Source organism: Cololabis saira, chromosome 22 (assembly GCF_033807715.1).
Source record: "Cololabis saira isolate AMF1-May2022 chromosome 22, fColSai1.1, whole genome shotgun sequence".
NCBI classification, from domain to species: domain Eukaryota; kingdom Metazoa; phylum Chordata; class Actinopteri; order Beloniformes; family Belonidae; genus Cololabis; species Cololabis saira.
This window is the reverse complement of record NC_084608.1, coordinates 18,409,137-18,427,171: the sequence shown is the minus strand read 5'-3', so window position 1 is coordinate 18,427,171 and position 18,035 is coordinate 18,409,137. Positions and strand designations below refer to the sequence as shown.

Below are 18,035 nucleotides of genomic sequence, written 5' to 3'. Positions count from 1 at the left end.
GCGGAGCCCGCGGAGCCGCCGCTGAGCCCGCGGAGCCGCCGCGGAGCCCGAGCCCGCTGAGCCCGAGCCTGCTGAGCTTTCCCGGGGGCTGCAGATGATCTACAGGTTAGGAATGCTTATGAATGTGGTCGAAAACGTAGATCTTCGGTTATGTGTGGAAGGGTTTTTTTTAAAAACGATGTAATGTGGATGCAAATTTTTTTATAAACGGAGGGGGGAAATATTCGTTTTTAAAAATACCCGGCTACGTGTGGACGGGGTCTCAGTGTTGCTGTACATTGACTCTGAATCAGAATCATGTTTATTTGGCCAAGTCAGGTCAAACCAGACCATGAATCTGACTCGGTTATTATTATATATAATAATACTTTTGTTTATTATTATATACGGTTATTATTATATATACTGAATGGGGTGACGACAAGCTGTGCTGAACTTAAGTAAAGTTAAGCTTTTCATGCATCAGCCAATCAAACAGGGGTAGGGTGCAGGATTGTTTTCAAAGCACCTGGCTTACAGTAGTTGTGTACCGAGGGGGAAGAAAATGGTTATTTTTAGGTAAGATGAAGTCATGTCAGAAACACCCACCATCAAGTGTTGCCGCAATGCCGCTGTGGGGTGTTAGAGTGTGCTTATAAAAGTATGCCGTTTGGAGCACAGCCATTATCACCTCAAGTACTTCCAAGAGTTAAAATATGAAGTGCATCACTGGTCATTTCTCATTACAAGCTCTGTGTCTCTCTTGCAATTTCAAGCTCAGCGGGTCCCCCTACAGGCGTGGAGGTTAAGTCGGTTTAACAACAAGACTTACTCCCATTTGATCTCCTGCTTGGTCCCTCTCTTACTTTCCTCTGTCATGATGTCGACTCTAGCTCAGTTATCTGGTCCCATTATTGTTGATGTGTGACATTGGAACTGTAAAGTGATTCACAGCTGTCACAAGAAAATGACTGGGACAAAGTTACTTTGGTTTAATGGTTATGGATGGTTTAATTTGCTCAAGAAGAGAGGGGAGACTGTGAGTGTATATTTCTTCATGTGAAATTGTAACAGATAGGCTATATCAAAAGAAATAAAAATCATTTGTGCTTTTTCAAAAGTAAACACTTATCGGTTAAAGAAGAACTCAAACTTGTAACGGTATTGATGACTGTGCAAGGTGAAATGAGAACGTGTTCACATCCAGTACGGTAGGAATCCCAACAGGAGTTCAAAAAGATACTCTGATAAATACAGTACATCCACTACTGAAAGTTGAGAACTGTCACAAAAGTTTTCCCTGTTTGTAGCAACTACTCAAAAAAGGTCTTAATAGCTGAAGGTGCATAATAAAAATGGATGAATGCTTGTAGACCTACCAGGATTGATGCCAAAATGGGTGTTTTAATGATCCACCAGAACACATCAGTGTTCTCTATTATGTCCCAGCACCTGTTAAGACATGAAACAATGCTGTAAATTTGCGAGATGTGGCAAATCAAAAGAAAAGAAAGGACCAGCAGTTTCCTGTTGTTTCGCTCACCCAACATCATTATAATAAGCTTTGGCAATGCTCCAAGCTGTGATGAAAACTGACGGACCCCCTGGGGATGTAACACAAAACTACAATTATAATCACCGTACACTGACAAGCTTCTCAGTATGTTCTTTGTTTCCTGAAGGCACTTTGAGATCTCTCTGATGACAAAAATAAATACATAAATAAATCAAATCTTACCCCAGCCGATCAGAATGTAGGCCCAGAAGTACTTCCTCTCGGAGAAGAAGGAGACGGCTAGCAGCGCATGAAGATATAAACCCTCCACCAGCAGCCAGAAGAAATTGGCCATTATGCAGTACTGGAAGAAGACGATCACTGCTTTGCAGCCAACCTAGCAAAAGCAAGGAAACAATAAATCACACACTCAACCAGTTACAAATAAGTTTAATTTGTACATTTTAAAATCATCCACTAAAATTTTCATTCAAAATGAGTGATTGGGTCTGAACATTGGACTGGCAGTATACCGTCTCTGTATGTGGTTCATATGTGAGAAACAAACAATCAATACAGTTTTGTAAGTTGGAGAAGCTGTTGCAGTTTTTAAACGCTGACCTGAGAATGACAGGTATAAGTGATCAAGTTATGGATAGATGTATGGGTGGATTTGGCCATTCTTGACTCAGCACCTCTCTCTCAACCCGGGGAAGATTACATCCTTTCCTGACTCAGAACCATGGTCTCAGGTGTGGAAGTGCTGATTGCCATCTCCAACACTTCACACTCGCTGTGAACTGTATCAGTAAGGGAAGAAGGTCTTGGCGTGATGATGCCACAAGGACCAAATCCTCCACAAAAAGCAGAGCTGGAGTCTTGAGACCACCAGAAACCAGACACACTTGTTCATGAGGGAGGAACACGGGAGGAGATTGATGGATCAGTTAGGCGTCAGCAGTGATGCCCAGTCTGCTGTGGTGAAGAGAGAGCCGAGCTAAAATGTAAAGGCTCTCTGTTTACTGCTTAATCTATGCTCCTGCTCTCAATTATAATTTCAAGCTTTGGACAGTGACCAAAAGAATAACTGTGTGGGTACATAACAATGAAATGAGTTTCCTCTGCAGGGTTGCTGGACTCTTCTTTAGAGTCCTTTCATTTGGGGCGAGTGGAGTTGATAGTGCTTTGCATCGAGAGAAGCCAGTTGATGTAGTCTGGGCAGAATGGTTATGATGTTATGATGTTTTCCTGAGGAGGTGTTTCAAGCATATCCAACTGGGGGCCCGATTTACTAAGATCCTAAATAAAAAGTACTAAATTGCGTGTGCACTGAAAAAGTTTGCGCGTGCTGTTGTTGTGTGTTTTGCGGGTGATCAACTAAGATTGCGTGCGCAATTGATAACAGGTGCAAATAGCAGTATTTAAATGAGGTATTGCGTGTCTTACGGTTTGCGGCGCAAACTTTGCGCCATGGAGAGTCTGGATGGAAAGCAGGATATAGTCGCAAGCGCAAAATGAAATTTGACGAGTTGGAGTTAGAGATATTAGTGGAAGAGGCAAATTGTTGTGCCGTATTCAGCACCCCTGCCGTGAAAAGCACCCCCTCGTATATTCAATGATAAGTAGACCAAGAAAAAAAACAACACACTGACACTTCAATGTATTTATATATACACACAAACACATACTTAGGAGTTTATATTATATATATTTACAAATATTATGGAAGACAACACAGTAAGCAGGCTATTAATTAATGACAACAATAACCATTTACCCGATTTTTGTTATCTGTGACTGTGATTGTGGGAAAGTATGACTATTTAACATTCAAATAAAATATTTCTCCTTTTGCATGTGGAGATTAGCACCTTCCTTTCGAACGTATTAAATACAGACGCAATCACAATCCCTGCAAAAATTTTCAGGCTTGGTAAATCTCATTGTGGGTGGTAAATGGAGATATTTGCATTTTCCCCTCCCAGTATTTAGCGATTTCTGGCGGGTACGCCCCATATTGATTATTCATCAGGGCAAAAGTACTAAATGAATAGCGTGTGCTATTTTGCTCATTTGAGAGGCGCAGTCCTCTTTGCATGCTGTTAGTAGATCAGCTGGCACATTGGTTTGCGGGTGCTGTCAAGTTTGCACACGTTTTTACACACGCAAACCTTTAGTAAATCAGGCCCTGGGAGGAGTCCCCACGATCCCAGCCAGAGAGATTATGTCTTGACTGGCCTGGGAATGCCTCGGCATTTCTCTGGAAAGATTAAAGATGCCTCCAAGATACCTCAATCAGGCTGCTGGCTGCCCCCGTGACCAAAACTTGGATAAGCAATAGTTAATGGACATATGGATAAATAAGGCATTGCCACAAGGATTAACCCTATATAAGTGGTGACATTATATATATGATTTAGCAGTTTACAAATGCAGAATTGTACTGCCTTGTGGTGTGCTATGACAGTGGGTACAGTGCGATATAAACCAAGCAGAATTTGAACATTGAAATAGTTATGTAAGATAATTACCAACTGTGAATTGTGAATAGGGAGGGCATAATTGAGCTCATTCTGCAAGGGTACATATAAAAAGTAAATAAAACATTGCGAAGGTTGATGTACAAAAGGCGCCATACAGACTGTTGTGTGTTCAGCAACTCAGGAATCCTGCAGGCCTGACGGCAGTTCTGTTTCTTTACAGATGCATCAAAGCAAAATGTAGCAAATGCTAGACATGAAATGAAGTGGACGGTAGGTGAAATTGTTATTGTGTGTGCAATTGATTGAAACTTTTCGTGAAGAGGGACAGAAAAAAAGCAAATGCAAAAGGACTACAATAGCTGTACAATTTGTTTATTTTAGTGATTCAGAGCAACAACAGGCACAAGGACAAACAAGTCCAGGCACAAAGCCAAAACGGCAACATCGCTTGTTCCACCTCCAAGTTTTATAAATGATGAAAAAAAAACACTCAAGTGTGGTATTCAAGTCTATGAGAAGCACTGGCACGTCATTAATCATCCCTAAAGATGTAAGAAGTAAGAGTTGGCTTTCAACTTTAAAGTTGTATTTATCCGGACATAAAAAGTTTTCTGGCCTTTTTAAAAGGTCTTAAAATTACACAAAAAAAACCTCAGGTCAACAGCAGCACATGACTTCGTAACCTGTCATTATTTAACAAATGTTGGGCCAAATGCGTCATCAGTCTGACCTTGGGATGAACTTACTCACAACTAACTAGAACATTTTTCATTTACGACTTAAATTTCACATCTTGTACAAATATAGACTAAAAATTATTTGGATGTTGCTCTGAAGACCTGTAGCAGTGCCAGTAGCAGCTGCTTCAAGGAAAGGCACTCAGTAATGATGAATGATAAATAGATACTTTAAGATAAATAATGTTAATTCTCAGGAAACCTTTCACATTTTAATATTTGATTTTACTGCACACTTTAAATGAAACATAATTCATGTCATTAGGGATCTCCTGTTTTGTTATGTATGTATTTAAGGCTCTGACAAGGATACCTTTGTTAGCTTTATCTTATTTTAATGCTCATAACTCCTTAGAAAGGTTTGTGAAGCCAGGCGTGCTGTACAAACAAAATGCTTGGCTTCAAATCCTGTTTATAAGAACTTTCTGCAGAGTTAATTAATTTATTTTAGTTCTTTCTTTTTTATTAACAAAATTATATATTTTTTGACTAAAAAACAATCTGTGTACAGTCTTAAAGGAGCTTGAGGCCGGATTGTGGCAAGATTTATGAAAAAAATCCGTATACGTTTTAAGTTTTCTAGTAATAATGTCAGATGAAGCGTTCCAAACCCAAAAGAATGAGCCCTCTAGTGTATCTCTCCTTTGCCTTGAACAGGCTGTGTGCTGCAAAATGTGCTGCAATTCGGTCCCGAATTTCCGGCGCTGTCCTGCGGATGTGACGTCACATGACGCTGCATGTGCGTTCTCCCCGTTCTCCCGTGCCGGCTTCACTGTTGGCTGCAGTACCTCAAACGGCCATCGTGGTGAAGGGTGGCGCTAGAGAGTCTCATTTCTTAAAAGGAGCCTCAAGCTCCTTTAACAATGTACCTCACAATTAAAATATTGCCAAGCAGCAGGTAAGGACCACACAGAGGTCCGGTACTAATTCACAAACCTGGGCTTCGAGTGTCGCTGTTATTGCCGCTGTTCGTACTGCGTTGATACCAGTCCAACACCTGTTCTCTATCTGCTGAAAGCTAGAAGTTGCTAGGCAGTATTGCACAATGTGCTGCACTGGGATTTAGAGCAACAAAGAAGAGTTGGGATTCTGTTTAGGAACATAATGTGGCATCAGTTAATGCGTTGATGTAAATGCTGATCCTGACACCCTTACTTTTGGGAGAATTGTTGAATGTTTCTGATGCTGGTATCAGGATCAGAACAACCCTAGTTTTAATTCACAGATTAATACATGAATATGAATGTGACAGACAAAGCCATCACTGGAACATTTATACAAGCGGGAATAAAAATCTGATTAAATAAAACTGTAGATGTAGATGTGCTTCTATTAGATATTGTAAATGATCCTGAACATATTAACCTCATGTTAAAAATTAAAACAAAATAATGATAATGTGTTGTTTTGTTGGGATTCCCATCTGGATCATTGAATTCTGGTGTTCTGTTTTTCCATATAAGTTGATTTCCACTCGGCATGTTTGCGGGGAAAGAAAATGGACCCGGAGGGCTCTGTTTTGCTTCTGAGTGAATCACTACAAATTGTTCATTGAAGCTTCAAGGTTAAAGGTTCAAGGATATCTTTATTGTCACCTGGGGGCAGTTTGCCTTAAAGGCAGCAGTAGACAAACAGCAAGAGCGACAAATAAAAAGACGAGAAATACAAGACAAATATCAAGAAACTCACTTCTAGTTGTTGCAGGAACAAATGAGTTCATAAGGCTATTGGATCTGCACCTCGGTACAATATGTCTAGAGCCAGAGGGAAGCAACATGAGCTCTTAAAAAAGTGGATGAATCAGATCAGCCGGGACAGCAGGGCTTTTTGACATCGTACACGTCATTCAGGTTTCAAGCACTGTCATCGCACACTAGTGGGCTGCCGGGAGAAATGATCCAGTTTCACTTCTGGATCACTTTGTTTGGAAAAATGATTATTCACTTACTGGAAATAATTTACCGTTCTTGAGACCAGTTGTGACCAGAAAAGTAATTAATATTCTTCCATGTTACTGGGTAGGAATAGTTAGCATCCTGATGACCTGCGTGCAGGAGATGGCAGTGACAAAGCTTATATCTTCGGGTGATAGTGCATTGAATTATTCTAAAAAAAAGTGTCCCGTGCCATAAAAATGGTGATAAACACTGGTGTAGAGGTTACTATGAGCTTTGTATATAAAACAAATAAAAGCCATGATAAAACAATCCCCTGAGGCCATCCACTGAGAGAATAAAGAACATTAGATAAAACACCATTGACCTTCAAACGCTGTGAAATGCTAGTTAAAAAAAATCGAACTGCTAACATAATAGACCACATTCAATGTTGTCAATGGTCTTCACACTTTGTGCTGAAATATAAAGCTGAATGCAATTAAAAGCATTCAAATAATAATAATGAAAATGAATAGTTGTCACAATAGTAATTTAACACCCTCTAAGTGTAACAGAATCATGTTTAAAAGGGACCATATAATGTTTTTCTGTGTTTTCTGACTATTTACTAAGTTATAATAATGAATAATGATTTTAATGATGTGACCTGATTGCTCAAAAATTGGCATGTATCCACATTATTAGAGCCTGTCATTATTTTATTTTACTCTTTCCAGATACCCAAGAAATAAGATAGAAAATGAGCATAATGTGACCACTTTGATAAAGTGCTAATGGCATCTTTCACACTATGATTTATAGGTACGTTGGAGTAGGTCCAAATCTGCTGGAACCACTCTTGGAAGTGCTTCTTTCATAAGTTTTTCAGATGACTCCATTTTTTGTGAGTGCCACAAGTAATGTAATCATAATGGTTTTAGAGCAGTTTGACACAATAACAACTGCTGAGTCAGTTCAAATGTAGGAAAAGCTTATTTTAAATCCTTCACGGAAAGAAACGTTTTCCAACCTCACCGTCACATTGTTCAGGCGATACGTAGTTGGCCTTGCTCGCTCCTCATTAAAACCCTGGTGATTGGAAATTTAAAACTGTCCTTGTTTTTTTTTTTTATCAAAACAGTAGAACTCATGAAACATGAGCAGAACAAATTTGTGTCTCAACTGTTAGCAAAGCGAAATTTAGACGTTTTGTCATTCATGAAAATGTTAGAGGTTCCTAACTTTTCATTGGTACGAACACAATCACTCCTACCTCCAACTATGCCAAACACTTGTGTACATAGGAAGCTCATATCCTATGGAGCCAAATCAGGGCCAAAAGTTTTGCTAATTTGAAAATAAAATTTGAACCTGAAAATTCTTTTTTACAGTTTCAGTTTTATTTTTTTCAGTATCAGATCTTTTTTTCAGTTTCAAATCTTTTTATTTCAGTTTCAAATCTTTTCTTCAGTTTCAAATCTTTTTTTTCAGTTTTGCGTCTTTTTTTTCAGTTTCACATCTTTTTTTTTCAGTTTCACATCTTTTTTTTTCAGTTTCAGACTTTTGGCCCCGATCTGGCGTGGGGGGCGTGGCATGAACTGAGAGGGGCGTGGCATCATGAGTGACAGCAGAACAGAGAAGGCGGGGGACGTTCCTCAGTCATGTTGCCTTCAGGAAACGTAGGTTGCAGAAGTTATCAGTAGAAGTATGATTCAACACTGTATATACACTATATTCACGTGATTGGCAGTGGAAAAAACTGATATTAGTGACACATTTCTGTTTGAAAAGCTGTTTTAGACCGTACTTGGCACCAATCGCAGTATAAAAGCAATAAACTATGCCACACTGTACAGTTCAACAGCCACACTTTAAAGTTTGACATTTCCCACTTCCACATACTACCAAGTACGGTCTAAAACAGCTTTTTAAACAGAAATGTGTCACTAGTATCCGTTTTTTCCACTGCCAATCGGCAGTGGAAAAAAAAAAAAAAAAAGAAGTGAAACTGAAAAAAAAGACGTGAAACTGAAAAAAAAAGATTTGAACCTGAAAAAAAGATTTGAAACTGAAATAAAAAGATGTGAAACTGAAAAAAAAAAGACGTGAAACTGAAAAAAAAAGATTTGAAACTGAAAAAAAGATTTGAAACTGAAATAAAAAGATTTGAAACTGAAAAAAAGATCTGATACTGAAAAAAATAAAACTGAAACTGTAAAAAAGAATTTTCAGGTTCAAATTTTATTTTCAAATTAGCAAAACTTTTGGCCCTGATTTGGCTCCATAATATCCATATTAAATGTCACTCTGGCATCACTTATGTTCATGATAAGCAGATACCTTTAAACCTGTTTCTTAAATTACGGTTAACTTGAGTGCAGGAATGTCGCTGTATCTGTCAGGTATGATTCCTTGTAAAGAGTTTGTTTCTATTTTACAAACAATGTACGGTAGTTGTCTGCAGAGAGTTTTCTTTAAGAGTTTTCTTTTTCTTTTTTGTATCCAGCTTTTTTCGCTGCACCTCTCAAATGTTTCACTGAACAGAAGAAACAGCTTTATCACGCTGCATCAATCATCTCTTTCCAAGTTTGTGCTTCACCAGCCCGTCATACCTAGAGCCCACTGAAAGAGCAAGTAAAACACTTTTTTTGGTCCAATTTAATAAAAAAAATTATTTGCACCTTTACGCATCCTTATATGGAGGACCGTTAATTGTGTTAATTAACGGGCAGTGGGAGTGCACGGCCAGATGTTTCTTACTATCAAATGTGACTTGTGATATGAATCTGAGGTAGGTTTTCAGTAAGTAGATGATTGATGTCTGTCTACTCAGAGGTAAATGGAGATCTCATGACTCCCAGTGTTTTTAAAACCCATGAGCTCCTCCCTAAAATTAAGGGCATTAAAAAAGCCTTTTCCTGTTGAATTTATTCATGGTTGATTTTAACTAGTAGCACTTTGAGATTTGTTTTTAATGAAAAGTGCACTAGAAATAAAATATAGAGAGAGAGGAGGATTCTCAAAAACGTGGTTTATTAACAGAAAGTGCTGCTGAGCAGGAATTACCAAAAAAACAAGAGCCTAAACTTTGCCAAAAAACAAAAACATGACATGAGACATGATGAAGAGAACAGTACGGATCGGCAGGGAGCAAGGGGAAGACAAGACACGATATAGGCTACACAGAGGGTTTGACAACACACAGGTAGAAATGATAAGGGCAGATGGGAACAAGGGAAGTCAAGACAAAACTTACACACAAGGACGTGGGGTTTCAAAATAAAACAGGACGTAACTACATAAACCGTGCCACTTCACACCTGCTTTATTTGGATGTAGATGATCAATACTGGACAAACCTTCAATTTTAATAATGGATTACACTTATGTTACACTTTTCCGGACACCCAAAACGCTCACAATGGTCCATTATTCATGTCCGCCTCTTTCATACTTGGTGGTGGTAAACTACATGTGTCGCCACAGCTGTCCTGGCGCAGACTGATAGAAACGTGGCAGCCAATCCACAGCTAACGGCCTCTCCGACCCCCACCAGAACATTCATACACATTCACACACCAGCGATGCTCACTGGAGGCAAGGAGGGTGAAGTGTCTTGCTCATGGACACAACGACAGATGATTGGGGGGGGGGGATTCGAGCCGCCAATCCTTCAATCAATGGACGACCTGCTCTACCACCTGGGCCACGGCCGTCCCTATTTCATCTTTATAATTACATTTTGCAAGTTTGATTTTCGTTTTTAACAGTTACATCACCCAGACTGAAACCAATATGATTAACTGTATTTTTTAACTCATTTGGAGACCCATGGTCTCCATTAGGGCAGATTAAAAAATTGATTTCTTGAGGATGAAGTAACAAGCAATATGTGTCTTTACACTATGAGAAGTCCCCGGATGGAAGACTGAAGCAGAGCTGAAAGTGTTGTACCGAGTCATACAACCAAACCAGAAGGGAAACAACATTCTGACATGTGTTTCTTTTGAACTGTTTAACAGGAAGAAACCAAATACACAGTAAAGATCAGATCAGAAGCCGGGCGAAGCCCTCCACAGGAATATATCAAAGCCTTTGAATTCAACCTGTAAAAGGTCGAGATGTTGGGTTGTCATGTCAGACAAAGCAACAGATTTATTTCAAAAGGCCTGCCACTTCAGGAATGGGGATGAATAATGAAATCCTTTGCTCTGAGAATACATAAAGAAAAAAAAGGTTGCAAGTACATCCACGCTCCCACACGCAACCCTTGAATAAGCCGATTTTGTGATATGCTTTGCTAGAGTCAGTGATATCATAATATAATGTCATGGATAATTATAGCAATCATTCAACTAGAGGAGGAGTAAAAAAACAGGCACGCAGAGCACCTGCAACCACACAATATCAAAGCACTAACTGAGCCTGCACCTGTAATGGAGCTGATGACAGGGTCGTGGTGAGCACAGTGACAGTAAAGCAACTCTATTGGTGCTTTTGGACTAGTACCTCATCAGCTCGGCTCGGCTCGTCGCGGCTCCACCCGTTTTGTCCCCGTTTGTTTTTCCACAGCCAGGGGAGAAGTGGGCAGGTTGGGGTGAAGCTGCTGTGACGTACTCGATTGCGCAACCGCTTTGTTCGTGTCGGCGCTGATGAGAAATCAGCTGGAGCCGCGAGCGGCTGAGAGTAAAACAGCCCGTCTACATCCCTTTTTTAATTCTCTCGTCAGCCCCCAGGTTTATGAACATCTGCACTTCAGAGTTGGATCACCAAACAGACGTTTTGTGCTTTATAATAAAATCGCTGCGAGCCGCGAGTCGCTCTCGCGCTGACTCCCGCTTCCTGATTCAAACGTCTGACGGCCCCGCCCCCCGACCAATCAGAGGCGCGGAGGGTGGTGACGTCAGAAATAGTCCCGGCTCAGCCCGGTTAGTACCTCGGCAGAATGGTTACAGAAAAAGTATCTGCTTGGAGCGGCTCTACCCGCCTCAGCCCTTAGTGCAAAAGCGCAAGACGGGGCCGTGGCGGGTAGAAGCGAGCTGAGGCGGTACTAGTGCAAAAGGGCCATTTGATACCTTTTTCTACCGACACCTGACAGTAGCTAGCTACGTCAACCCTAAAAAGTTTCAGTAACATAATGGAAGTGGCCAGCGATCTCACTCTCAACCTTGTCTTGAACTGAACTAAATTATACTTCATTGCATCATATTATGATAGAATGTAAATAAACTGGATAAACCCTCTGTGAAGAATCAGGTTTCTGAAGAACCGTTCCAGGCCAATGCAGAGCTGGTCACAGCAATCTCTTAGCATAATTAACTGCACAACAAGCTAGATTATCTTTAAAATGGGAATTAATTTGCTCAAATGTCACAAGACTGTAATGCATCTGTCACTCAAAAAAAAATGCTCCAAATTATGCATAAACTTGTGTCTAATAATCCCCCTCAGTCAGCACACTTCCCCTGCTACTCTGTTAAAGTTGAACGTTTCAACATGGGGGTCAGAGGAAGTTTAGTCAGTTTTGGAGCCCGCTCCTAGTGGTCATTCAAGGAACTGCAGATTGTGACCTACAGCCGGACGTTAACTCTTGCTACGAACCAGACAGGGTCAAAATGCATAAAGTTCCTATTCTACTGACAGATGGAATAAACTTCCTGTTGATGTTTAATGTGTCCCAACATTGACCTGCATCTGTGTTTGAAATGTGCTATGTAAACAAAGCTGCTTCGCCATGGAAGCTGGTTCGTTTGCAGTGTGTACTTCGACTTTATCTTTTGCTCCATCCGTCTTCATCTACTTGTGACAAATATTACATTTGACGGTGCCTCTTTTTTGTTTAGCAATGTTACACCCATTTGTAATGGAGTCTTTCTTAAAAAAAAAGGTTTCTTTTGTATATCTGTATGAACAATTAAAGCAGTGTTAATGCTACTAAAGGAGATGCTATTATTACCACTAAATATAAATACACATGAATACAATGGTATTAACTGGAATCAAGTTATAGATGAATAAAGGTTGTGAATAACTTTCTATGACTTAGATTACCATTAATTTTAGTCACCACTTTGTCACAATCTAAAACAGCGAATATATACAAATACAACATGTCCTATGTTTTCTACGTGTCCTGCGGTTTCAACTTGTCCTTTGTGTGTTTTGAAAAAGTTTTGGAGTTTCTTTTACTTTTTATATACAACTCTTAGCCCTTAAAACAAATAGATTGAAATTTAAAGGAAACAAAGAAATAAACATTTTATTCATATATTATATATGAAAATGTCAGAACAAAAGCCATATATATTAATAATAGCAGTTATTATTTGTGCATCAGTGGTTGTTATCTTCTAGAGACGTTTTATTCGCCATCTGTATAATTGTAATGTTAAAATTATCTCAGTTTGTCTGTAGGGAACCTGTCTCTTAATGAATTAATGGAAATACTAGAGGTTTAGTACAGTATTTTGTAGATTTGGGATAATTTCCCTTAACTTTATTTTTCATATAAACCAGAAACAAAGCTTAATGATTTCAGATGTTGATGATTTATAAAAACAATAACACAATTGGCAAATGAAACTTGCTCATTTAAACTAACTCTACGTAGCAATGCCACTTTTGACCACAGGTACTGTAGGTTGGCAGTGTTGATGAAAGAGATGGTGATAATAGTGTGCTATGGAGTGGGGGCGGTGCAGCACGTTTTGTAATACCATTTTGTCCCAGTAAAGGCGCACTTCATTGTGTCTTACATCAGACACATTGATGGTCGAAAGGCAAAACCTCTTATCTGAAAAATGCACTCTGTGAGAGAACAAAATAAAAACTTGTTTTCTCGAACAAGTATCCTTTTTACGGATACCCAATATATATGATACAATGGTTTTGAAAACGATTACTTTACTATATGTTAACAATACAGAGTGGGTATTAATGGCTTGCAAAGTGGAGATTAGAAGATTGTCTCCACTGTTTTGGATCATTTTGTAGATAGGATTTTGTGTTTCGGCCATTATATACAGTACTTTCTTGTGAAATACTTGAATTGGAATTGCTCCACACAGTGACTTTAAATGGCATCTATACACTACACCATACATAATGTGTGACGCCATCTGTTAACGCAAGACCACAAGAAGATCCGGCGCAATATTATACCAAAGGCCAATCTAATATGAGCATATTTTCTGTCTCAAAATCGCTTTATCCATGAGGTGATGTTGCAGAGCTAGATGTGACTCCACTCACATTAATTGCAAATCCTAGAACTCGTTTATCAACTATCAATTAGTACAGTCTCAATCTGCAACACGACTGTTGCTTTAATGCAAGTAGCTGCTGTGCAATGCAAATCATTTAATAGTGTGTATTGAAAATGATGAAATCCAACAAAGAACAAACATAAAGGGCAAAGAAATCCAACATCCACAAGCCAGGAGGCTCATACAACAGAAGGTTGAAAAGTAAACTCACAGAGCCTGAGGAGCAGTTGTCCACCTCCCCGACCTCATAGAGAACCACATCCTTGATGAATACAGCGATAGCCTTCAGGATAAATGACACAAACAAATGCATGTGGATGTAGTTCCTTGTGCAGTGAAGCTTCCTGGTACAAACAGAAAAGAGATACAAGAAAACAGTTTCAGACAGACGTCCATGTACATCCAGTAAAGAGGGACTTCACGTTAATTATTACTTGGTGTTAATAGCTTTACATGGAAGTAAGTCATAGGAGGGATTAAATCATAATTAAGTCTACTGGTTTGTTTAGTTGCTAAGTGGATAGTGCACATTGAGAGGCTTTGATGGGCTTTCACTCACCCTAACAATTCAAACAAGAGAGTAGCATCACATTATCCTGATCACATTATCATACTTGGGAACATTACGTAAGTATAAGTGTGCAGAGCTGCAATTAAGAAGAAAATAATCACCGAAAACTGCAGTTTTTGTATGGATACACAATTGTTTTCTTCAGTTGCTACGGTCATGTCATTCGGCTTTGGGGGGACGTGTCACTGTTAAACCATGTGGTAGAACATATACAGCACCAGTTTCACAAATTATGCTCCAATTACATAACCATTATAAATCTTTGTGAACCCCATAATTATGCTGAATGGTCTTGTGCACTTAGCAGTCGAGATGTCAAGCAATTGGCTGCCACATGAAATGAATGAAAAGCTTCATGCTGAAGCAGATGTGCCTGTGATAACACAGAGCTTCCCTCCTCAGCCATTATGGCTTACAGGTATCATTTCAGTTGAAAACTGAAGCGCTCGGTGCACAGACAGAAACACTGACACTTTATACTCAAGATATCACAAACACATACACTTTCAGAAATTCACATAAAAAATTGTGAGAGCTTTTCTGTCAAGTCTAAAGCGCGATTTTGGATAAATATGCAACAAAATAGTAAAAATGTAAATGCCACCCTCTGTTTTAAATCTGTGAAAAATACAAAAGTCCACATGTCTCTAAAACGGTTTCTAAAAGCTTAAAGAGTTTAAAATGTACTACTTGACTGTCATATTACAATTAATTGGCTTTGACAACACACAGGTTATTTACCCAGTGCCTCCTAGTATTGTCTGGTCTGTTGTTTATTGTTGTTTATTCCATATAGTTGTTGACAAGTATCATCCCTATCTTTGCAAATGCTTCAGTTGTTCCCCAGGTTTGTTGAGTTTCAGCAGGACAGAGTTTTTATTTTCTTATAACTAATAAATATCCATCCATCCATCCATGGATGGATACTTTAGTCTTGCAGAAAAACAACATAAATGCAGAATGTTTAAAAGCTATATTTGTTGACAGCACAAAGATGTTGTAGGCTCAGCACAGGAATGAAAGAATTTAAGACAATGTTGAAATCATGGCTGCATAACGGTCTGTATTTTAAAACTATAGGTTTTCTTGTCTTTTTTCCTCACAAGCATTATTGTGGGTGTTAAAAGAGGAAAACGTGAAATTTGTGACAGGTTCAAGTTGTGTGAAACACAGACATGCCCTGACTTTTAAAGGAAACCACAACATTTTTCCCTGTGGAGCAAAGCTGTGGTGTGACTGCGTACGTCTAAAATGTAACGTAATTTAAATCAAACTGTACATCTTGCTAAACGTGTCTCACGTGTTTAGTTTAGTGCATTGAACACATCAAGCAATTTCTTGTTATTTCGATGTAAAACAATATGACTTGAACACTTTTGCAGGTGAACCTTTACATATGCCTCAGTCTTTAACGGCATCGAGTCAAATTATGCAGGTGATAAAACATCAGCATGAGCTCGTGTTTGAAGCCAACAGAGACCATTCTTACTAACAGGAAAAAAAACAAACTTAAATGCAATAAAATTAATTATAGACATATCTTTGGTGGTCCTGATTTCTTTTTTTTTTTTATTTTTTTTTTAACCCCGATTTTTTCCCATTATATCACCCAGTGCTCCTACCTAACAGTCCTGGGCATTGCCATCCTCTACCAACCCCGGGAGTGAGCAGGCCGCATCTTTTCACCAGACAGGGTGGGGTTTCTCCGGAGTGCGTGGAAGGATCACGTTATTCCGGCCAGATCCTCCCCACCCCATCTGGCGCCCCGGTTGGCCAGAGGGGGCAGTATAGCCCAGGACTGTGTGCATGTTTTTGTGAGGGTAGCTCACATTGCTACCCAAGGGAACACGGGGAGAACATGCAAACTCCACACAGAAAGGCCCTTTCGCCAACCCCACCCAGGGTGTGGGCACTGAAGTCATGGGGGAACTAACCTGATTTCAAACTCTCACATGGTTCTTTTATCTCTATGTCCCGCCATGCCCTGCTGTGTATGTTTTCACCAGTGAACAAAATTCTCAGGTGGACTCACTTTCAACTACGATCAGTAACTAACTCATTAACACTAGCTGGACTTCCAAAGCCAGAGGCGTGCTCTGCAAGAAAATTTAGGTATCATTGAAATTCTTGCCAAATACATGGAAATGACTGTTTAAGCAAATCCAGTTGTGTCACCCTGAAATGAGTTAATATATAGTGAGTGCCTCTATGGAGGAAAGAAAATGATGTTGCATCACATTGCTTTGGAAATGAATTGAGGGAGATGAAGTGAGCACAGAGAAGAGATGAAAAAATAATTTCACAGCTAATGTAATTGTGGTGACTTTTGCAGCAGATAAAATAGGTTATTTATAGTGACCTCAGTGAGGAAATACGCACAGGAACAGATGGAGCTTGCATACAAACGTGCATCACCCACTCACAGTGGGAATAGATGGTCCAAGGTTTTCCTTTTCACTAACCTCAGGGTTAGAAGTTCAACAGAGCGTTTAATAAGGAGAATTAAGTCTACACGTGTATGTTCAACGTCCTTCGGGATTAACGTTAGCCACTGCTATCTAAAGCTGCATGACAATTGCATCCTAGCAGTTTACAACCCATCCATGACATATAAAATAGCAAACATATGAATCTTTTTATTGTCACCATTACCCCTGTGGTTATGTGCCATGAAAAGATCAAGGGTCATCAAGTTTGAGTGACACTTTATTTAATTTAAAAAGCATTTGTCCTTCATCGCATCTTTCATATTTTAAACATAAGCCAGTTTTTTATGCTCGGGCTTGAAGCTTCGCTGATCTGAGATGGGCAAATCCCACTGAAGAGCGCTTGATGTTGATGTGTGACCCTCGAATACACAATTTGTCACATCACTTTGTCAAATCCCCCTGCAGGAAAAACCTCAGCATGATGCTCAAAGTAAGGCCCCCGAGCAGTGAACGATTCCTCTCATTCTAGTCTTTGATCCGTTTTCGGAAATAACTGATGGCACGATTCATATAAACGGAGTCAGAGGCGCGTTTAAGAAGCATAGTGCTTCACCAGTGTCAGTGCCCTATTACATACATTTCAAATCTAAATCATCTGAACACCAGACCATGCTGTCCTCTCTACAATTAATTTCAGGGAGTTGCAAAGACAGAAGGGATTTTACGTGTGAAATTTCCCTCACTATCTAAGGCATTACCTTGGAAAACCACTGAACGTAAAGTTTGAAACCCAACTTGGAGCTCTTCAAGCTATTTTTTAGCAACTCAGCAAAATCAGAGCAATGCTGCATGCATGAAGACATGAAAACACAGGAAGCAGAAACACATACAGAGACAGGACCACAAATACACAACAGGCAGAAAAATGACCAACACAAAAGAAATCATTTTGATTATTGTAACAGCATCTTTACAGGTCTACCAAGACAGTCCGTTCAACAACTGCAGCTCATCCAGAACTCTGCTGCTCGAATCCCACTAAGACCAAAAAAGTGGACCACATCAGTCCAGCTATGAGGTCTTTACACTGGTCAGACCCCTCAGGTGATCTGGATCCTGTTTTATATCAGTTAGCAGAGTCAGAACCAGACATGGAGAAGCTGCGTTCAGCTTCTATGCTCCACATGTCTGGAACAAAC

At 39.6% G+C, this 18,035-nt stretch overlaps 1 protein-coding gene across 2 annotated transcripts in view; it reads right to left on the bottom strand.

Moving 5' to 3' along the window:
- vipr1b (vasoactive intestinal peptide receptor 1b) overlaps positions 1-18,035 on the bottom strand; it is an 80,163-nt gene that overhangs the window by 14,073 nt on the left and 48,055 nt on the right. For both annotated transcript variants that reach the window (XM_061713416.1, XM_061713415.1), the window contains exons 6-9: positions 14,048-14,180; positions 1,718-1,871; positions 1,523-1,583; positions 1,359-1,431 (exon numbers count right to left, since the gene is read on the bottom strand). In XM_061713416.1, the coding sequence (XP_061569400.1) occupies positions 1,359-1,431; positions 1,523-1,583; positions 1,718-1,871; positions 14,048-14,180 (421 nt within the window). The remainder of the gene's footprint in view (positions 1-1,358; positions 1,432-1,522; positions 1,584-1,717; positions 1,872-14,047; positions 14,181-18,035) is intronic.